General features: G+C 36.2%; 5 protein-coding genes across 5 annotated transcripts; 2 read left to right on the forward strand and 3 right to left on the reverse strand.

Moving 5' to 3' along the window:
* The first annotated feature begins 1,351 nt into the window (after positions 1–1,351).
* Positions 1,352–3,731, forward strand: LOC127257401 (protein ROH1-like). The gene is made up of 2 exons (XM_051283799.1): positions 1,352–3,158; positions 3,454–3,731. Exon 1 carries the CDS (start codon positions 1,979–1,981, stop codon positions 3,119–3,121), a length of 1,143 nt encoding a protein of 380 aa, XP_051139756.1. The 5' UTR covers positions 1,352–1,978; the 3' UTR covers positions 3,122–3,158; positions 3,454–3,731.
* Positions 3,732–3,733: 2 nt separating this feature from the next.
* On the reverse strand, positions 3,734–6,335 carry LOC127257403 (early nodulin-like protein 1). The gene is made up of 5 exons (XM_051283801.1): positions 5,671–6,335; positions 5,414–5,570; positions 5,210–5,325; positions 4,738–5,121; positions 3,734–3,875 (listed from the first exon to the last, which is right to left on the reverse strand). Exons 2-5 carry the CDS (start codon positions 5,538–5,540, stop codon positions 3,810–3,812), a joined length of 693 nt encoding a protein of 230 aa, XP_051139758.1. The 5' UTR covers positions 5,541–5,570; positions 5,671–6,335; the 3' UTR covers positions 3,734–3,809.
* A 624-nt stretch (positions 6,336–6,959) lies between these two features.
* LOC127257402 (G-box-binding factor 4-like) lies at positions 6,960–9,476 on the reverse strand. The gene is made up of 4 exons (XM_051283800.1): positions 8,456–9,476; positions 8,284–8,355; positions 7,748–7,777; positions 6,960–7,394 (listed from the first exon to the last, which is right to left on the reverse strand). Exons 1-4 carry the CDS (start codon positions 9,182–9,184, stop codon positions 7,311–7,313), a joined length of 915 nt encoding a protein of 304 aa, XP_051139757.1. The 5' UTR covers positions 9,185–9,476; the 3' UTR covers positions 6,960–7,310.
* A 1,027-nt stretch (positions 9,477–10,503) lies between these two features.
* On the reverse strand, positions 10,504–12,478 carry LOC127256824 (probable mediator of RNA polymerase II transcription subunit 26c). Its single transcript, XM_051283030.1, has 7 exons — positions 11,758–12,478; positions 11,605–11,673; positions 11,425–11,507; positions 11,275–11,345; positions 11,136–11,182; positions 10,958–11,036; positions 10,504–10,862 (listed from the first exon to the last, which is right to left on the reverse strand). Exons 1-7 carry the CDS (start codon positions 12,064–12,066, stop codon positions 10,780–10,782), a joined length of 741 nt encoding a protein of 246 aa, XP_051138987.1. The 5' UTR covers positions 12,067–12,478; the 3' UTR covers positions 10,504–10,779.
* A 2,165-nt stretch (positions 12,479–14,643) lies between these two features.
* LOC127257192 (UPF0496 protein At3g49070-like) lies at positions 14,644–15,999 on the forward strand. Its single transcript, XM_051283568.1, has 2 exons — positions 14,644–14,756; positions 14,864–15,999. The coding sequence occupies exons 1-2, from the start codon at positions 14,723–14,725 to the stop codon at positions 15,877–15,879; spliced, it is 1,050 nt and encodes a 349-aa protein (XP_051139525.1). The 5' UTR covers positions 14,644–14,722; the 3' UTR covers positions 15,880–15,999.
* Positions 16,000–16,633: the final 634 nt, after the last annotated feature.

The following is a 16,633-nucleotide window of genomic DNA, read 5'->3' on the forward strand; positions in this document are numbered from 1 at the left end:
TATTATTTGGATTCTTGATCGGTACTGTTACCATAATGTATGTATATATGTATCATAGTAAGGATATTTGAAAGATCAATTAATATTTTATTTTATTGTTTATTGCCAAATCTTTGGGGAATTTGAAGGTATTTACCTATTCAAATAAAATAAATAAATGGCAAGGGGCCCATTTTTATTTGGACTTTTTTCATATTAGAAGTCAATGAAGTGCGATTTATTTGTTTTTTTAAAATGAGAATGTGTTTTTTTATTCTATTTTATTTTTGTATTTATTGGAAATGAAATTATTGAATGAATTAAATGGTGGGGTTTTGAATATGTGGTTTATTAGCTTTTAGATGACATCATATGTATTGAATTCTGTAGAGAATCTTGAATGGAGATAAGTATTACTATAATTTTGTATTTCTAGAAGGTTAGACAATAATAAGTCCAACTTTGAACTTACCATGCAATTATTTTTATTGTTTCAAGTAGAAAGAAGTTCATTTTATTAGTATATATATTTTCTATTTGTGGTTCAATCTTTGTCATGTTGTTCTTTTTCTTTTTTCTCCCTTTTCTTAATATTGTTTTTCTTTTACTTACATAGATTAATTGTCAAATAAATTATTATTCTAAAATTAAAAAAAAAAAAAAAAAAAAAAGTACTTGTGATCCTTTTGGATAAAATTGTAATGTAAAAGCTACTAAAAACGCAGCTCATAAGTAATACAATTTATATAAATCCATAATTAACCTCAATAATTTAGTTATATAAATATACTACATATACATAATAGTGGTTTATGTGACATATATTATAATTAATTTCAGTATAAAATATATTATTTGATATATTTTTATACACTATCTAATATATTTTCATGTGCTAAATCAACTAATCAATATGGTCATAAAATGTACACTTATGCTATTATGCACAAAACAAATATAGGTGTCAATTAGATATTTTTCATTTATAGTAAATAGTTCTCACATATTTTTTAATTTATATATTTTAATATTACATTTATTTATAAAAATGTCACAATTATTTTATATGACAATCTACTAATGTAATAATATATTTATTAAAATGTGTACGCAACTCAAATGATCATGGAATATAATTTTTTGCATTATACTTTTATAATCAAGGTTAATAGTAAATTTCAAATCATATATACACATATAAATTATCTTTTTCACAATTTAAAATTTTCTATCTAATTTCAATTATATATATATATATATACACATATATTAAAAAAAAAAAAAAGGTTATTTGCAAATAAAGGGCGATGAATTGGTCGCTTTCATATAAAGTAAGACGTGTCCGTTGCGTGTTCGTGACGAGTAAACAGATTCCCTTCCCCAATCGCAATCCCTAAATATTTCCCCCTTTTTTCACTTTTTTCACTATTCGAATGAAATCATTGGTAATTAGATCGCCGTTTCTTGCTGAATTCGCCCTTCTTTCTTAACCCGCCATGCTCATGGAAGGATTGTGTGATTCTTCTCTCAATTTCTCAATTTACGCGTTCTAATCCACCCCAATATATATACACCACCCATTCCATCCAAAAGAATTGACCCTTCAATCCTCCCTTACTCTTTTCGCTGACGACCGATATCCGGTTTTGTGTTTTTGATGCGTGAATTTGAGTGATTGGGGAAATCAGAGTTTTTTTCGATTTAATTTGTGCATTTCTAGCAGTTCTAGAATTTCTGTGAGATTGAATTTGTGATGATGAGAACTTCTTGATTTTTCGTATGTTCTGATGGTTCTCTGAGGTGTATGCAAAAGTTGAAGATTCTGTATATTGTTGTATTTGTCAGATTAGGGTATTGTCATATGTGATTTTTGTTGAATTGAATTGGCCTTCTGTATATGAATCCCAGCTTATTTTTGCTTGCTTGATATTGCAAAATTTCTTTTCCAGATTATGTTTTAGAATTTGAATCTTTTTACATGTAATAGATAATCTAAGAGATGCCAACTGCAGATTGTCAAGAATCATCTTCATCCCCTAACACTTCCACAGCTAGATTTTCGATTCTGAGCCGCCGTCAGGTCCATTCCATGGAATCCACAGGTCAAGAAACCGAATTGGATGCCTTCCAGCGGCAAGTAGCCGAGCGGTTCCAAGATTTGGCGACTGCCGGCTCCGATGAGCTCCTCTCAATCCCATGGGTTCGGAAGCTGCTAGAAACCTTCCTCTTTTGCCAAGAGGAATTCAGAGTGATAGTTTTCAACCATAGGAGCAATTTGAGCAGCCCTCCAATGGATCGTCACATTGGGGATTTCTTTGAGAGGAGTGTCAAAGCTTTGGATGTTTGCAATGCTATCCGTGATGGGATCGAGCAGATCAGGCTGTGGCAGAAGCAGCTGGATATTGTTCTATGTGCATTGGACAATCAAAAGAGCATTGGAGAAGGCCATTTTCGCCGCGCTAAGAAGGCCTTGATCGACTTATCCATTGCAATGCTCGATGAGAAGGAATCTAGCTCGTCTCCTGCGCATAGAAACCGGTCTTTTGGGCGACAGAGAGAGCAGAGATCATCCTTTACCCAGTTTAGGTCCCTGTCTTGGAGTGTTTCGAGGTCGTGGTCCGCTTCGAAGCAGTTGCAAGCAATCAGCAGTAACTTAACTGCACCAAGGGCAAACGAGACTGCCTCAACCAATGGACTCAATGTAGCCGTGTTCACGATGACTTATGTGCTGTTATTCGTAATATGGGCTCTTGTGGCTGCGATTCCTTGTCAGGACCGCGGCCTACAGACGCATTTTTTGGTGACTAAACAGTTTCTATGGGCTGCTCCTATTCTTTCACTCCATGAAAGGATTCTGGACAAGTCGAAGAAACGGGAAAGGAGGAATAGTTGTGGGCTGTTGAAGGAGATTCTTGATATTGAGAAATGCAATCAGCACATGACTGAACTGATCGATTCCGTCCAATTCCCATTGTCAGATGAAAAGGAGAGGGAGGCGAAGCAGAGGATTCAAGAAGTTCGGACGGTGTATGAAGCCGTAAAGGATGGATTGGATCCATTGGAGCTTCTGGTTCGAGACGTGTTCCATAGGATCCTACGAAGCAGGACCGAAGGTCTTAACTCCATCGGGCAGAACCGATGATCGTGCATTCAATGAAAAAACTGTAGATACATGATCGGTAAGTGCAGCTTCTTCACAAATGTTTGATGATTTGTGTGATCAAAAGTGTTTATTATATGCATCTGAATTGAGCTTGTGGATATGTAAAGAAATGAGGAGAAAAAAGATTTGAGATTTGCTGCTAAAAATTTGCACTTAGATTTTGTGTTAACTCTTGCTAGTGTGAACATACATTTTTCTTGAAACTGTTGTCAATGGAAGATTTCTTCTTCCATCTAAATGTCAATATCCCAATTCTTGACTGTAACTTGAAAGTGAACCCTAATTTTGAATGGTGTTTATTGATTGCTCAGTGCAATCAAGAAATGTCTACAGGGAGGAATTCAAAGACCAGAAAAGCAGGAATCTTGTGAGGCCATAAATGCATCAATGGTGAGATTTTAATCTGTCTGTATTGTGTTCAGCAAAATTGGGCCAAAATTGGGGTTTTTTGGGAGGAGGGCCTGGAAGCCATTGTTGAAACTTGAAAGTGATCCATGTGAAGAATTAAAAGAAAAGAGTAATTAACTAAAGCTTTTGCCAAAACTGAAAAGCAAAAGAACAAAAGAGAGTGGCAGCAATGATTTCTAAAGTAGGGTCAAGACTTCTCTCTCATATGCTACAATCATTACAACTTTAAGTCCACTTTACATTCTTTCTCTCTCTCACTCTAGGCCATCATTACAAGCAAAATTATGCAGCTCAAAGCTCTCACAACTTCAAGAAAGCCCACCACCTGCACACATGTAATTAAATCCCAATCAGAACACCACGCTCTCATTATTCTCAAATTATTATTCATCAATACTATTAATAATAATACAATGCAAGAGATTAAGAATTAAGATTAATAATCACAGGAAAAAAAATGGTCTCTTGAAAAAGAAAAGGGCAGAAGCTCCATTTAGGTCCATCCATAAAGTGGCATATTTGTGACCGTCGGATCAAACAATACTGCAACAACGTTGACTGTTGTGAATTGGGAAAATTAAAAAATAATCCTCCTTCCGGCTTCCGAAACAAGGTTATCGTTATTACACAGTATTATAATAGATTATAATAAAAAAAACAGAAATACCCCTAAAATATTTATTATTAGGTTGATAGTCCTGTTACAACATTTCAAGGGAGTAGTAAAATATAAATAGATAAATATTGTTAATAAATTTATGGGACAATAAATAAGAAAATTAATACTTACTCATTTCCCTATGACTATTACATCAGAATTTTTATTTTATTATTTGTTTTAGTTAAATTTACACATAATTTATTTATAATGTGTGGGGTGAGTATAATTGCATTCAAACTTTATATTCAAACATACAACCACTTTTATAATGAACATAAATAATAATTATTACTAATATTTATAGTAACAGAAAATACAAAAAATAGTAATTTTTACTTTATTGAAAAAAAAAAAAAAAGAATGGGAGAAGAATAGTGGATGTATTGAATTATTTCCATGTGGAGTGAGACTGCATTTATAGTCTTCAATTCGATTAAATCACGTGCTTCCCATTAGATACTTTCCCAAAAAAAAAATAAAAAGAAAAAAAAAAAAAAAAACGAATTTTAATAAATTCAAAAACTACCTGATCGTCGCGGCGGTGACAGCCAGACGTCGGCAATGGCCGGATAGTAGCAGAATCAACTTCTCCGGTGGGCAGCGGCACCGCCGGATTACTGTTAATAAACGGCACTCCCCTGTCCGGCGCCGCCGGGCCGACGGCTGCGGTCAGCGACGAACCAGGGGCAGGACTCGGCGAACGGGAAGTCCTTTCTCGGGGTTGGAACGGCCACGGAAACGCCGGAGAAGAAGCCACAACTCCTCCAGCAACAATCGCCGGCGCCGGAACCGGAACCGGCGCCGGCGCAGCCGAGACCACCTTCACGGAGAATTTCTGGCCTTGTAAGCACGCCACGTTCGAGCCATTGCTGAATCCGAAGTAGAACAATCCAGGGCGGGAAGTTCGCCACTTCAACAATTTGGGGGAAAAATTAAAAACCCTAAAAATTAGTGATTTCAAATTCTTCCATAATTACAAAATGAATGAACAAACTCACAGTGTAAGAAGACGAATTGGGCTTCGTCAAGAGCGTGGCGCGCAAGAAGTTGCAGAGATCGAAAGCTTCCTCTGTCTGGAACACGTACAGATTGTAATGGAATCTGTGCTGGAAAACTGCAAACCAACAAGAACATATATATTTATATATTATACATACATGAACAGACTAATTAAAATCCCAAAATTAGAGCAATGTACGTACCAACAGAGTCTCCAATATGAAGATTAGGGTTCGGCCATGGCGAGACTCCATCAACAGTCACAGTTGCAGAGTCCGACAGTGGAGAGTGGAAGAAGAAGAAGACGAAGAAGAAAAGCACCATCAACATGGAGGGAAATGTGTAGTGGACAAGACAGGCCTGGAATTGTGAACTGAGTGAGGTTTATTTGGTGAGATATAAAGGGAGGATAAGGACATGAAAATGTGTGTAGCAATGGAGAGATTAAGATTTGTCAGACATGTTTGTACAGTGGAAAGTTTGAATGTGTGCTTGACAGAGAAGAGGCTGGGGCATGGGGATGGGTATTCTTGGGAGGTCCATGGAGTTTGGCTCCCGAGTGTGGGATCTGTACTTTCGACGGTGCGGATCGTTTCTGGAGCGGAGATCCCCGGGTGTTGGCAAGAAAGCAAAAGAGGGTTATGAGTAGTGGTTATATGTTTTTTGACAGTACAAAAAAGTGGGATGATTTTGTCTCTGAAAGAAAACAAACTTCAAAAGGGTTTCTGAAAAAATGAAGTTAAAGTTGAAAATAAAGATGAGGGAGGATAATTTGATTAATGAATATAGTACTACACATATATGTGTGTGTACACATAAATAATTATTTTGCATTTGATACTTTTTGTTGTTCATCTTTTTCTTTTCTTTTCTTTTCTTTTGTGATGATGGGCATTATTATTCTAAAATGATTACTCCTCTGATTATCAATCAAAAGATGAAAAAGGCCTAGTCTAGTATTAGGTCTTGTATTTTGAGACCCTTTTTGCATCTCAATTCTTACCACTTTCTTTTCTTTTCAGGCAAATAAACAACAATTTTGTTGCTACTCCAATCTTCATATTGTCATCATACATACATGATGATTATCTATGGCTTTTAATTTATTGCTTATTTTGTTATTTTCCAAATGTTTGTATTGTTAATTCTTGAGCTCTAATTGATTGTTACAGCTTTTCCAACAATTGTTATTACAAGAACCTATGTTTGTTCTTGCACACCAAATCAGACAGGCACAAGACATCAGGTACTAACATGTCCAGTCAATCTCATTGTATAATACATAGAGAAATGAAACACCAATAATTATTATTTTGTATTATAATAATGATAACAATGCCACCTGGTACTAAGGACAAGAAGTATATCAGTATTCCACACCAAGACAAACTGCTAAAAGACAAACAAACACTCTCAGGAGAATGATTCTGTGCATCAAAACTGAATGCAATTTCACAAAAGATCTCCATGTATTGTATTGAAACAAGGGAAAGTGTTGTTACTTTGAGGAAGCCATAGCTACCCTTCACAAAGAAACAGATTCACGAAAGAGACAAAGACATATATATATATATATATAAACATATGTGGTCTGTGGGATGGGATACTAAGCTTAGGAATGTGTACTAGAATCTTTTATGCTTTGTGGGTATATGGCTTGTCTGTTTCCTCTCTGACTTTTTCATCAAATCATTCTCAATACATATAATACAAATCCTAAAATAAAATCAAACCAACCAACAACATAAGTTAAGACAGAAAATACAGAATTAGTTTACCAATCTAACTGGAGCCTAATAGGCATAAATAATAAGATCATTACATGACAATTAATAAACTAACTATATATAGAAGGAAAAAATACAAATATAAGTAATTCAGGCAGCAATTGTGTTGTTGTGGTTCCTAAATGTAACAACTTTCCATATTTCTATTGCCGGCATTTAGGGATTTACAGCAACTAACAGTGGTAGTAATTTAATCTACTAGAGATATTATGATTAAGGCGTTGTGTGGTGTTCTGGTCATGATTCTGTTTCTTTTATCTTTTGCCTTGCAACAGAATTGGGGAATAGAGTTTTAGTGAGGTGTTGGGAAGGATTACCACTGCATGGAGCGGACTCTTCGAAGGTGACGCCGTGGAGGCCTTTGCTTCTCAGTTACAGGGATCACATTCTTCAGGAGCTGCACAAAATAAATAATCATATTTGTAATTAACAACTTAATTGTTTGTTCGAGGTATTTAAAAAGAAGTTCAAAATAGGAGGTGCGAATGTAACACAGCACACACATTGTACATGAGAATATGTTTAAAACTCAAGTGCAGCTTCGATTCCCATGATCAGTAACAAAGTAGTGTTTCAAAAGAGCTAGAATTCGAACTTCGTGAGGAATTTAGGAATTTCCCGTGTTTAAAACTTAGAAAGATTACGCCGGCATTGGAGAGGCATGATGGAAAACTATATACTTGTCAATATTCGAATAACACGACAGTAAAGGGATTCCAACTGAAAATTTTCACAGAAGAAAGTGAATACCTGCTTAAGTCGTTTCTTTCTCCGCTCTTCCTGAAATTGGAATATAATCAACAATACTGTTTGTTAGAAGGCTTGTCATGACGCAGAACGTAACATCTAAACTAGAAGTATATAATAGATGAGTAATAATCCTAACAGTATAGGCTATCTACTTCCAAGCCAAGGCACAACATATGGATAATCCTAAAGATTTGTGCCTATAGGAAAAGGATAACTACGAAAACCTCAATTTCAAACACAAACTTTTTTCACAATAATTCTAACCAGCAAGATCTACGAACAAAAAATAGGTTACGCACCCAAAATTACAATGGGTTGTGAACATATAATAAAAGAACAATAAACTATTTGCTATGTCTACAGTCCCTATATTCATAGAAGGCTTCATTCATATGATATTCAAGCAATCGAAACATCTATGGCACATAATCAGATCCACAGAATTGGTGAAACATGGTAACAATTCATGAAATGGATAACAACACTTACAAATAAATAGAAAAAAACAGAATAATGAGAATAGACCTCGGCGTTACCTTCTCCTTTAACAGTCGATCATTCTCTTCCTCAAGTCTCACTGCCATCGTTTCCAACTCCACTTGATAGGCCTGAAAATAACAAGAAGACAACACACCATTAGAACCAAATGCAGAAACCAAACCACACAGATCTCCTGATGAACCAAGAACGACGAAATCAAATCAGCACCTGCTTCCGCTCTCTCGATCGCGCCGCAGACTCCCTATTCTTGATCATTCTTCTCTGCCTTTGCAGTGCTGCCTTATCCAATGGCTCCAACAAACTCAAACTCCTCTTTCCTCTGCCTCCCCCTAACCCACCAACATCCATCCCAACACTTGCTACGGATCCAGCAATCACCGAATTACTCTTGTAAACAGAAAATCCCCCACTGAATCCTTCCTCCTTCACATCCACAAATCTCTTCTTTGGCGTCGCCTCCTCTTCCTCTTCCTCCTCCTCCTCCTCCTCCGTCGCCCCAGCCTTCGCCAAAAAATCTTCCAAAGTCATCATCTCCTCCTTCGGCTTATGTGCGGTCTTCTTCCCCGCCACGATTTCTCTCCACACATCATCCACCGTCTTCCTAACTGCCCTCGGCGGCTCCGGCCTCTCGCCGTCGCTGTTAGTCGTAGAACCACCAACCGAATCTAGAAGCCCAGCCTCCGCATTCAACCGAGTACCTGAATCACTCTCCGACTCCACTACCTGCCTCCGACCCCGATCCCTATTCAATTTCCCTTCCACGTACTCATTCCTCAAAAACCCCTCCGCCATCACCGAATCAGACGCCAAATTATCGGGAGCATTGCTTCCTCCCCCTCCGCTATCAAGTCTAAGAAAATCCGCAGTAGAATTACAACCCGAGCCTTTCCGATTGATCTCCGAATTCCGAGAAGCCATGAGCTTCGACGACGCCATCAAACTACGAAATCATCAAACGTGGGTAAACAAACCCAACTCCCTCCCCCCAATGCTACCGTACCTAAAATGCATTCCTCCAAATACCAAAACTTCACACAGATACCAAAAATCCTCGCTCCATGTCAATGATTGGCACTGATTTTGTGGGCAGAGATGGATCGCCTAGGGTTTTGATGATATGCAGAGAAATGGATATTCTGTTTTCTTTAGGTTTTGCAGCCGTGAGACAGAGGGAGGAGTTACGTGTCCCGTTTCAAGAGGGCGGACACTTTCAGTCTTTTTCTCAGAAATCGCATTTTCAGAGAATCTGATTTACAAAAGCGACTTTTATTGGAACCGGACGTAATCGCAGGATTATCAAAGGACGGGAAATGCGAGCCTTCCAGAAGCCTCTCGCTTTTGAATTCCAGTACACGTAGCAAAAGTCGTCAGATTAAAATACGCAGCTGAAAAAGCGACTTTAGGTGAAATTGAACGGAACCGGATGATTTATGGAAAATTGATATAGAAAATGAAATATTTTTATTTGAATTAAATTATATAATTTTCAATATTGTTTTTCTTTTAAATATATATTATTTTCGACATCGCATTCACATTATTATTATAAAGAAAAAAAATAATGATTCGTCTTCTTTTTCAGATTGATTCAATTCCACATGCATTTCTCTTTTATCTTTTTCCTAACTGAATTTTCTAATTTATTCTCTTCTGTATTCTCTCTACAATTTTATTCTTTATATCAAATATTATTATTATTATTATAGGTCTATTAAAATTTGTCTTCTTGCAGCCATAAATTTTGAACCAATTTGATTCCTATACTGTCCTATGTGGCCCATTTAGGTTTTCCTTTGACTAACAATTGTCACTTGCCCTACTATAAAATAAAATATAGTACAATAAATTGAATTCAATGGACATGCTATGGAAAATGGGGCCTTTTTTCTTTCTTTTTTTTTTTTTTTCAAGAAATGTAGGAAACAATTGTAAATATATATAAAAAAAAAACCCATGTTGGGAAATGGCAATTACCTGTAAAGATGTTTTCACTGTTTATGTTAAAAAGTTAAATTCCAAATAAACAAGAAGGGCAAGAAAACAATAATCTTTCAGTTCCATCAAAATAATTTTCGTCTAAGACAGTCAAATCAAATAGTTGCACCTTCACAGCACAACAATTTCTTGCCCATTATTTGCCAAGTTAGGCAGGTATTTTCATGGTAAAAAAATAATAAAAATTATAAGAAAAAGGGGAAGACAAGACAACAAAGTTTACCTGGTGGATTATTAAGCTATACAACACAATAGTAATATATAATACAGTTACATATCTTATATATATATATATATATATATAAAGTAACAGCATATGGTGTTTGTTGCATACACAAGCACATTTCTGTTCTGCAGCAGCTATTTTGTCGATTATCGAAAAATCAAATGCATCTGGTCACATTTCCAAGTAAAAAGTTTCCATCTTGACCTAACAACATCACATGGCCCTTCTTCTTCTTCCTCAATTCATCACTGTCTGTTCACAATCTATTGATCATGTTAAGATTCTTGAACTAATTTATTCTTCTATTCATTTACCAGTACTTGATGGGAACACTCCCTCCATTGCTGGAATGGAAGTCTGTAATCTGTACTGCTCCATTTCTCTGTTTCTTGGCTGCTCAAAGTGGACCCCAGAATTCGGTTTATTATTTTGATCTGGCTTGTGAAATAAATTATAAAGTGAATTTAATAACTTCTTTCTTGGCTTACCCTGTTGGAATTCTTGGTGGGTTTGATCCTGAAAATGCTTTCCACCCCCCTGTTTGTTTGATTCGCTTCCCAACTTTCCCTGTTTAATTCAAACAGACAAAATAAAAACAAGTCAAATTATCATCTTGTCTTTATACTTTGATGTAATAATACATCAACATGGATCATCAATCCATACCTTTGATGGGGCTGTGTGACCAGCAGGATTTGGTGATTTTCCGTCATCTGTAAATATGAAATATGAATTTAGATTCAGACAAGGATGTGTTTTCTTTCTGTGTGTGTGTGTTTAGACAATTTTTTTTTTTTCTTCTTACCAATGGCTTCTGTGGGCTCTTCTGGTGGTGTATTTAGTCTCACCCATTCATCCACAGTGTCCTTCCATTTTCTGTCAAATTTCAAGAAGATGGACTGAAAACTCCATAGCTAATGGAAAGTGTTGTTTTTGGTTTCTTGATTATACTAACCTGACCAGGATTTTCACCAGCCTTCGAACTTCATTACATGGATGCTTCCTTAGCTTCGTCACATGTCTTCCAATGTCAGTTTCCTTACCAAAGAGAGAGAGAGAGAGAGAGAGAGAAAGGGAGCTTTTAATCAATCGAGATGAACAGTTTGTGTTTTATCCTTCTTCCATTGATTCTCACCTGAAGAGCTTTAAACGAAATGTTCATGTCCAGTAGCATCTGGAGCAGATCAATCAACGACCTCTCACTCTGCAAATGAAAATTTTCAGTGTGGCATTTTGTCGAACACAAAGAAGGCACATTTGGTTGAGGATGAATTATAATTATTTATACCTGATTTTCATCATCCAGAAGAACCCTAATTTCGAGAATTTTTCTCTGTTCTTCCTCTCCCTCTTCAATTCCATTTCCACCCGATTGACGTCCTTCGATTTCGCGATCATTGCTCGAATCTCGATTCTGGTGAACACCATGATCGCAATTCCGACACTTGGTTGCGTAGAGCTTCTGGACGATTCCATCCCTTCTGTTCTTCAGCTCCGCCTCGTGATCGGCGGAGGCAACGGAGATTGCCAAATCGATCCATGTCCAGACATCAATTCCTGAATCCAATATAAAGGAACGAAACCCGTCCAAATCCATTCATACGTCTGCTCCAAAGCCAAAACCCTAGATTTATATATACATACATATATATATAGATGCTTTCAATCTGTTCGACCTATCGTCGCCTCCAAAAGAGAAAAAAAGCTATTGAGCTAAAGAGGAAGTGAAAACCACAAATTCCAAACGAACAGGAATCTCGAAACGCATTCGGATTAAGCTAATGATGATGAAAACCATTGAAGCATCTCATTCTCTGCAGTGCTGCGTTTTTGGTGTGTTGCAGGAGAAGGATGGGTGTATCTCGAGTGCTTTTGCGGGAAGTTTCGAGACCTCAGCACCCGATTGAATCCACACCGTTCGATTCTGGGGCAGATCCTGATCGTGCGGTGTGGATCAATCTGGAGTGAAGGACCCGGGACTGCCTGAGATTCACCGCCAACATATAGTGCTAGTTTTGAAGAATTCTAGGGGATTTGTCGCTTTGGGCTCCATTTCTTAATGAGCGAGTCGTGCCAACTGACTTGAAATGACTAAATTACCCTTGACGGTTCGAGTTAGTCCCATGCGGTGGGGGCATAATTGTAAATGGAGATAATGTGATAGAGTTATTAGGACTGCACGTTAATAAAGATTGTCTTAAAGCTAATAGTGAAGTCAAAAAGGGACTCACAATTCGGACATTTCAGTGGGGGCTTGTTATGGGGGGTGTATTTTTCCAATTTTTTATTTAGAGAAATTTTTTAAAAGATTAAATTTAAATTAATTTTTCATATGTTTAAAATATTTCGAGTTTGAAATTTTTAAAAAAATTAATAAGTATTTAATATGATTAAATAAAAAAATATATGTTTATTACTTCATCCGTCCCATATAAAGATTAATATTTATTTTTTCACGTAGATTTTTTAATATTAGTATTGTATTGGGTTGTAGTGAAAAAGACGAAAATACGTTTGAAGCGTAGTTATTATATTAGGTAAATAGTACAATTACTAAATTAAAAAATAGTACATTTGTTTTTGGGACGGATAAAAATTGAAAATGAAACCCTTCTTCCGGGAGAAGTTACAAAAATAAAACACAAACTGCATTATTTGTTTGGTTTACTTTAAATTATTTATTGGAAATATATTTTGTTAGATAAAATGTTTTATTTCTATAAAAAAAAAATGAAATCCAAACTAATTAAGAACATTTCTCGATATTCTCAACCCCTAAAGTTATTAAAATTTTTAGCAATAATAATATTTTCAAAAAATATCATATTATTAAATAACAAGCCTCTTACAAAACATTACATTAATTATTCAAAATTTTATCAAAAAATTTATAATTTTAAAACTCCAAAAATCAATATTAAACGTGCTTAAATGTCTCAAGACATTTCGACTTGTTTCGGTCTTTAAAGCATTATCAATGTCACACCCAAAAAATAAATAAATAAAAACATTTCAAATACTATAATTTTGGCAACAAAGAATTTATCTATTAGACGAAAGAAAAATTGAAAAATAGCACGTTCCTAATTATATATAGAAATATCTTGCAACTTTGAATTTTATATTTTGAATCTCCAACAAAAATAATTCACGAGGGTTTGTTTAGTTTGAATCTCTGTATACAAATAATTCCGTGTCAAACACAAATGCGCTAATTTTAATGGACGGAGAGAAAGAGAATACTATTTTTATATCTACAATATGGAGTATTTTATTTTATTTTATTAAAAAAATATGCATTAGATATATATATTTTCTCATGTAACGAAATATTTTTATTTATTTTTTTTACTGTTTTTTCAAAATTAATTTGAACAGTGACGAAAGTCTCCACGCATGGGCCTCTAGCAGTTAGGGTTTGTTGGTTGGCTTGAAAGGAAAATACATTAATTATTTGGGTTTCTTATGCATGCATGCACCAACCAATCATCGTACGCGCAACCACAATCCGCCACGTGGATTTCATGCCATAATATCTGTTCTGCCCGATTCATCCATTTCTATGCCTTGCAAGGACTGGTCCAATCCACTTGATGCAATAAAATTATATTATAATTAAATTATTGGAATTGGAATTATCAATGGGTTCAAATCTTGATATTGTTTATCGTATAGTATAATTGTTGGATTGATATAGTTTGCAAGTTATTTATTGTAGTGTATTCATTTGAGTTTATCCAATTATATATGCATACGAAAATTCATTTAATTAATTAATATTTGTATATAGAGAGAAGAGATGTGTTTTTGTTGTGTCTGATTGAAGAGTGTTTGTTTCCAAAACGTGCTTGTTTAGAACACTTTTATTCCTTTGAATAACCATATTTAGGTCACACAAAACTGCATATAATCATTATTGTGCATCCAAACAAGCCTTTTAATTATTTCCTAATTGGGTCTCCAATATATATGATATTTTCAGATCATTATTAGTTTATTTTAATACATGACATGATCCATCTATTATATTATATTATATATATATATATATCAGTCGTCACTGGCAGATATATACATATATATATATATCGCGTGATACACAAACCTTTAACGGCCATTCACGGCGGCGCCGCCCATCGCTTCCAAGTCTGTTACATACACCATATCATCGTCACCATCATCAAACCTATATATATATATATATATAACGTTAATTGATTATCTTTCTGAGATACTAAGATTATATTCTTAAGATGTGGGCAAGAATCAGACCTTCACTCAACATAGGTATATATGTCATTTCTTAATTCTTATTATTCATCAGTGTGATATATAATGTTGATGAAATTAATTAATCAATTAATTAATTATGATCGAGGTCATTTCCATGGCAGATAAAGAATGTGGAGAAAGGCAGAACGTGAACGATGAATACCTGTCTGCAGTCAGGACAAAATCCTACACAGATTTCTTCCTCAAATTCCAATTTATGGTCAAAATCGAATCGCCGCCGCCGCCGCCGCCGGAATCCTTCCTTGATCCCGGGGAGGAAACCATAGAATCTATTCTAAACTCGTCGCCGGCGGTCAATTCCTCCGGCCAGAAATCAGTCCTCACCAGCTTCTTCCACGCCGGCGCCGACGCCGCCAGATTCTGCAGCCAATTACTGAAGAATCTCAGTCAAGTTCAATCCGACCACACGATCCTCCTACGCGTAATCGACGGCTGCGATTCGCCGTCCTCAGCCGACCGGTTCAGCGCCGCCGTAGCTGAGCTCCGGTACTGCGCCGTTCTCGACAGCCCCTTCTCCGACGGGAGCCGAGCCGAATTCGACGAATTCCGCTGCCGCAACGCCGCAGTGCTGCACCGCCTGAAATCTAAGCGTAAGCAAATCTCCCGTAAAATCAAGCTCATCAAATCCGTCAACAAGGCTTCCGGCGTCTGCGCTGCGGCCGCCTGCGGGCTGGCGGCGGCGGCGGCCGCCTTCGTAGCCGTGCACACCTGCACGGCGGTGCTGATGTGGCCGGCGCTGCTAAGCCTGCCGATCAAGCCGTTGAAGAAGAAGATTCAAAATCTGGCGCCGATCACGCGGCGCGGCTCGCTGCGCCGAGCAGCTGTCCAACTCGACGCGGCGGCGAAAGGGGCGTACATATTGAACAGGGACTTCGACTTGATGAGCCGGCTTGTGGCTCGGCTGCAGGACGAGATCGATCACAACAAGGCGCTTATTCGGCTTTGTCTGGAGAGGATGGACGGCGCGCGGCGGCGCTTCCCGGCGCAGGTTGTGGCGGAGCTGAAGAAGTACGAATTAGGGTTCCGGCGGCACGTGCAGGAGCTGGAAGAGCACGTGTATTTGTGCCTGGTCACCATTAATAGAGCTCGAGCTCTCGTCCTGAACGAAATTCATTAGTTCATTCTTTAAATCAGCTTCGGACAGTGTGGCGCGGCTGTTGTCACTGTATTAATTAATTTAAATTATTAATTAACCTTAAAATATGCTGTAATTAATTATTAGTGTTGTTGTTTTGGATACTTTGTATATTATGTGTCTAATATACATATTTTTTAATAAATATTGAAATGATTGTATGTACGTAGAACAAGTATATATAAATATTCTCTCCATCCCAAATCTCAAACTTCTGCAATATTTTAATAATTAAATATATTTAATTTTTATTTTACATTTTATTATATTATATAATTCAAATAAATATAATTTCTTTTCTTATCGTATCACTTATTTTTCAAATTATTATGTTATATGCTATCCACCTAATCTATGTGTCGAAAATAAATAATGCACCACATTTGAAACAAATATAGTATATATCATTAACTAGAATTCTTGCATATGTTACCCAAATTCACAAATAGTCGCATAGCCAAGAAATTGACAAAAAAATACGTGTTAGGCATAACAATTTTATGTTGAATTGCAAGCTCAAGTCTTACATTAAAAATTGTAAAAAAAATTTATATTTATAAATCTTAAATCAACTCAGCTCAAAACTGACAATATCGAATTGACCCAATTTTAATAGTTTCTTATCTTAGATATTAATGATTGTTTGTAAGTATATATAGAATCATTCGTTGATCTATCATTATTTGTAATCCAACGGTTCGTGTTAAACACAACTTCTTGATGTATATATTGACTT

The sequence above is a fragment of the Andrographis paniculata genome, unplaced genomic scaffold, assembly GCF_009805555.1.
Source record: "Andrographis paniculata isolate CXL003 unplaced genomic scaffold, ASM980555v1 Contig57END, whole genome shotgun sequence".
Taxonomy (NCBI): domain Eukaryota; kingdom Viridiplantae; phylum Streptophyta; class Magnoliopsida; order Lamiales; family Acanthaceae; genus Andrographis; species Andrographis paniculata.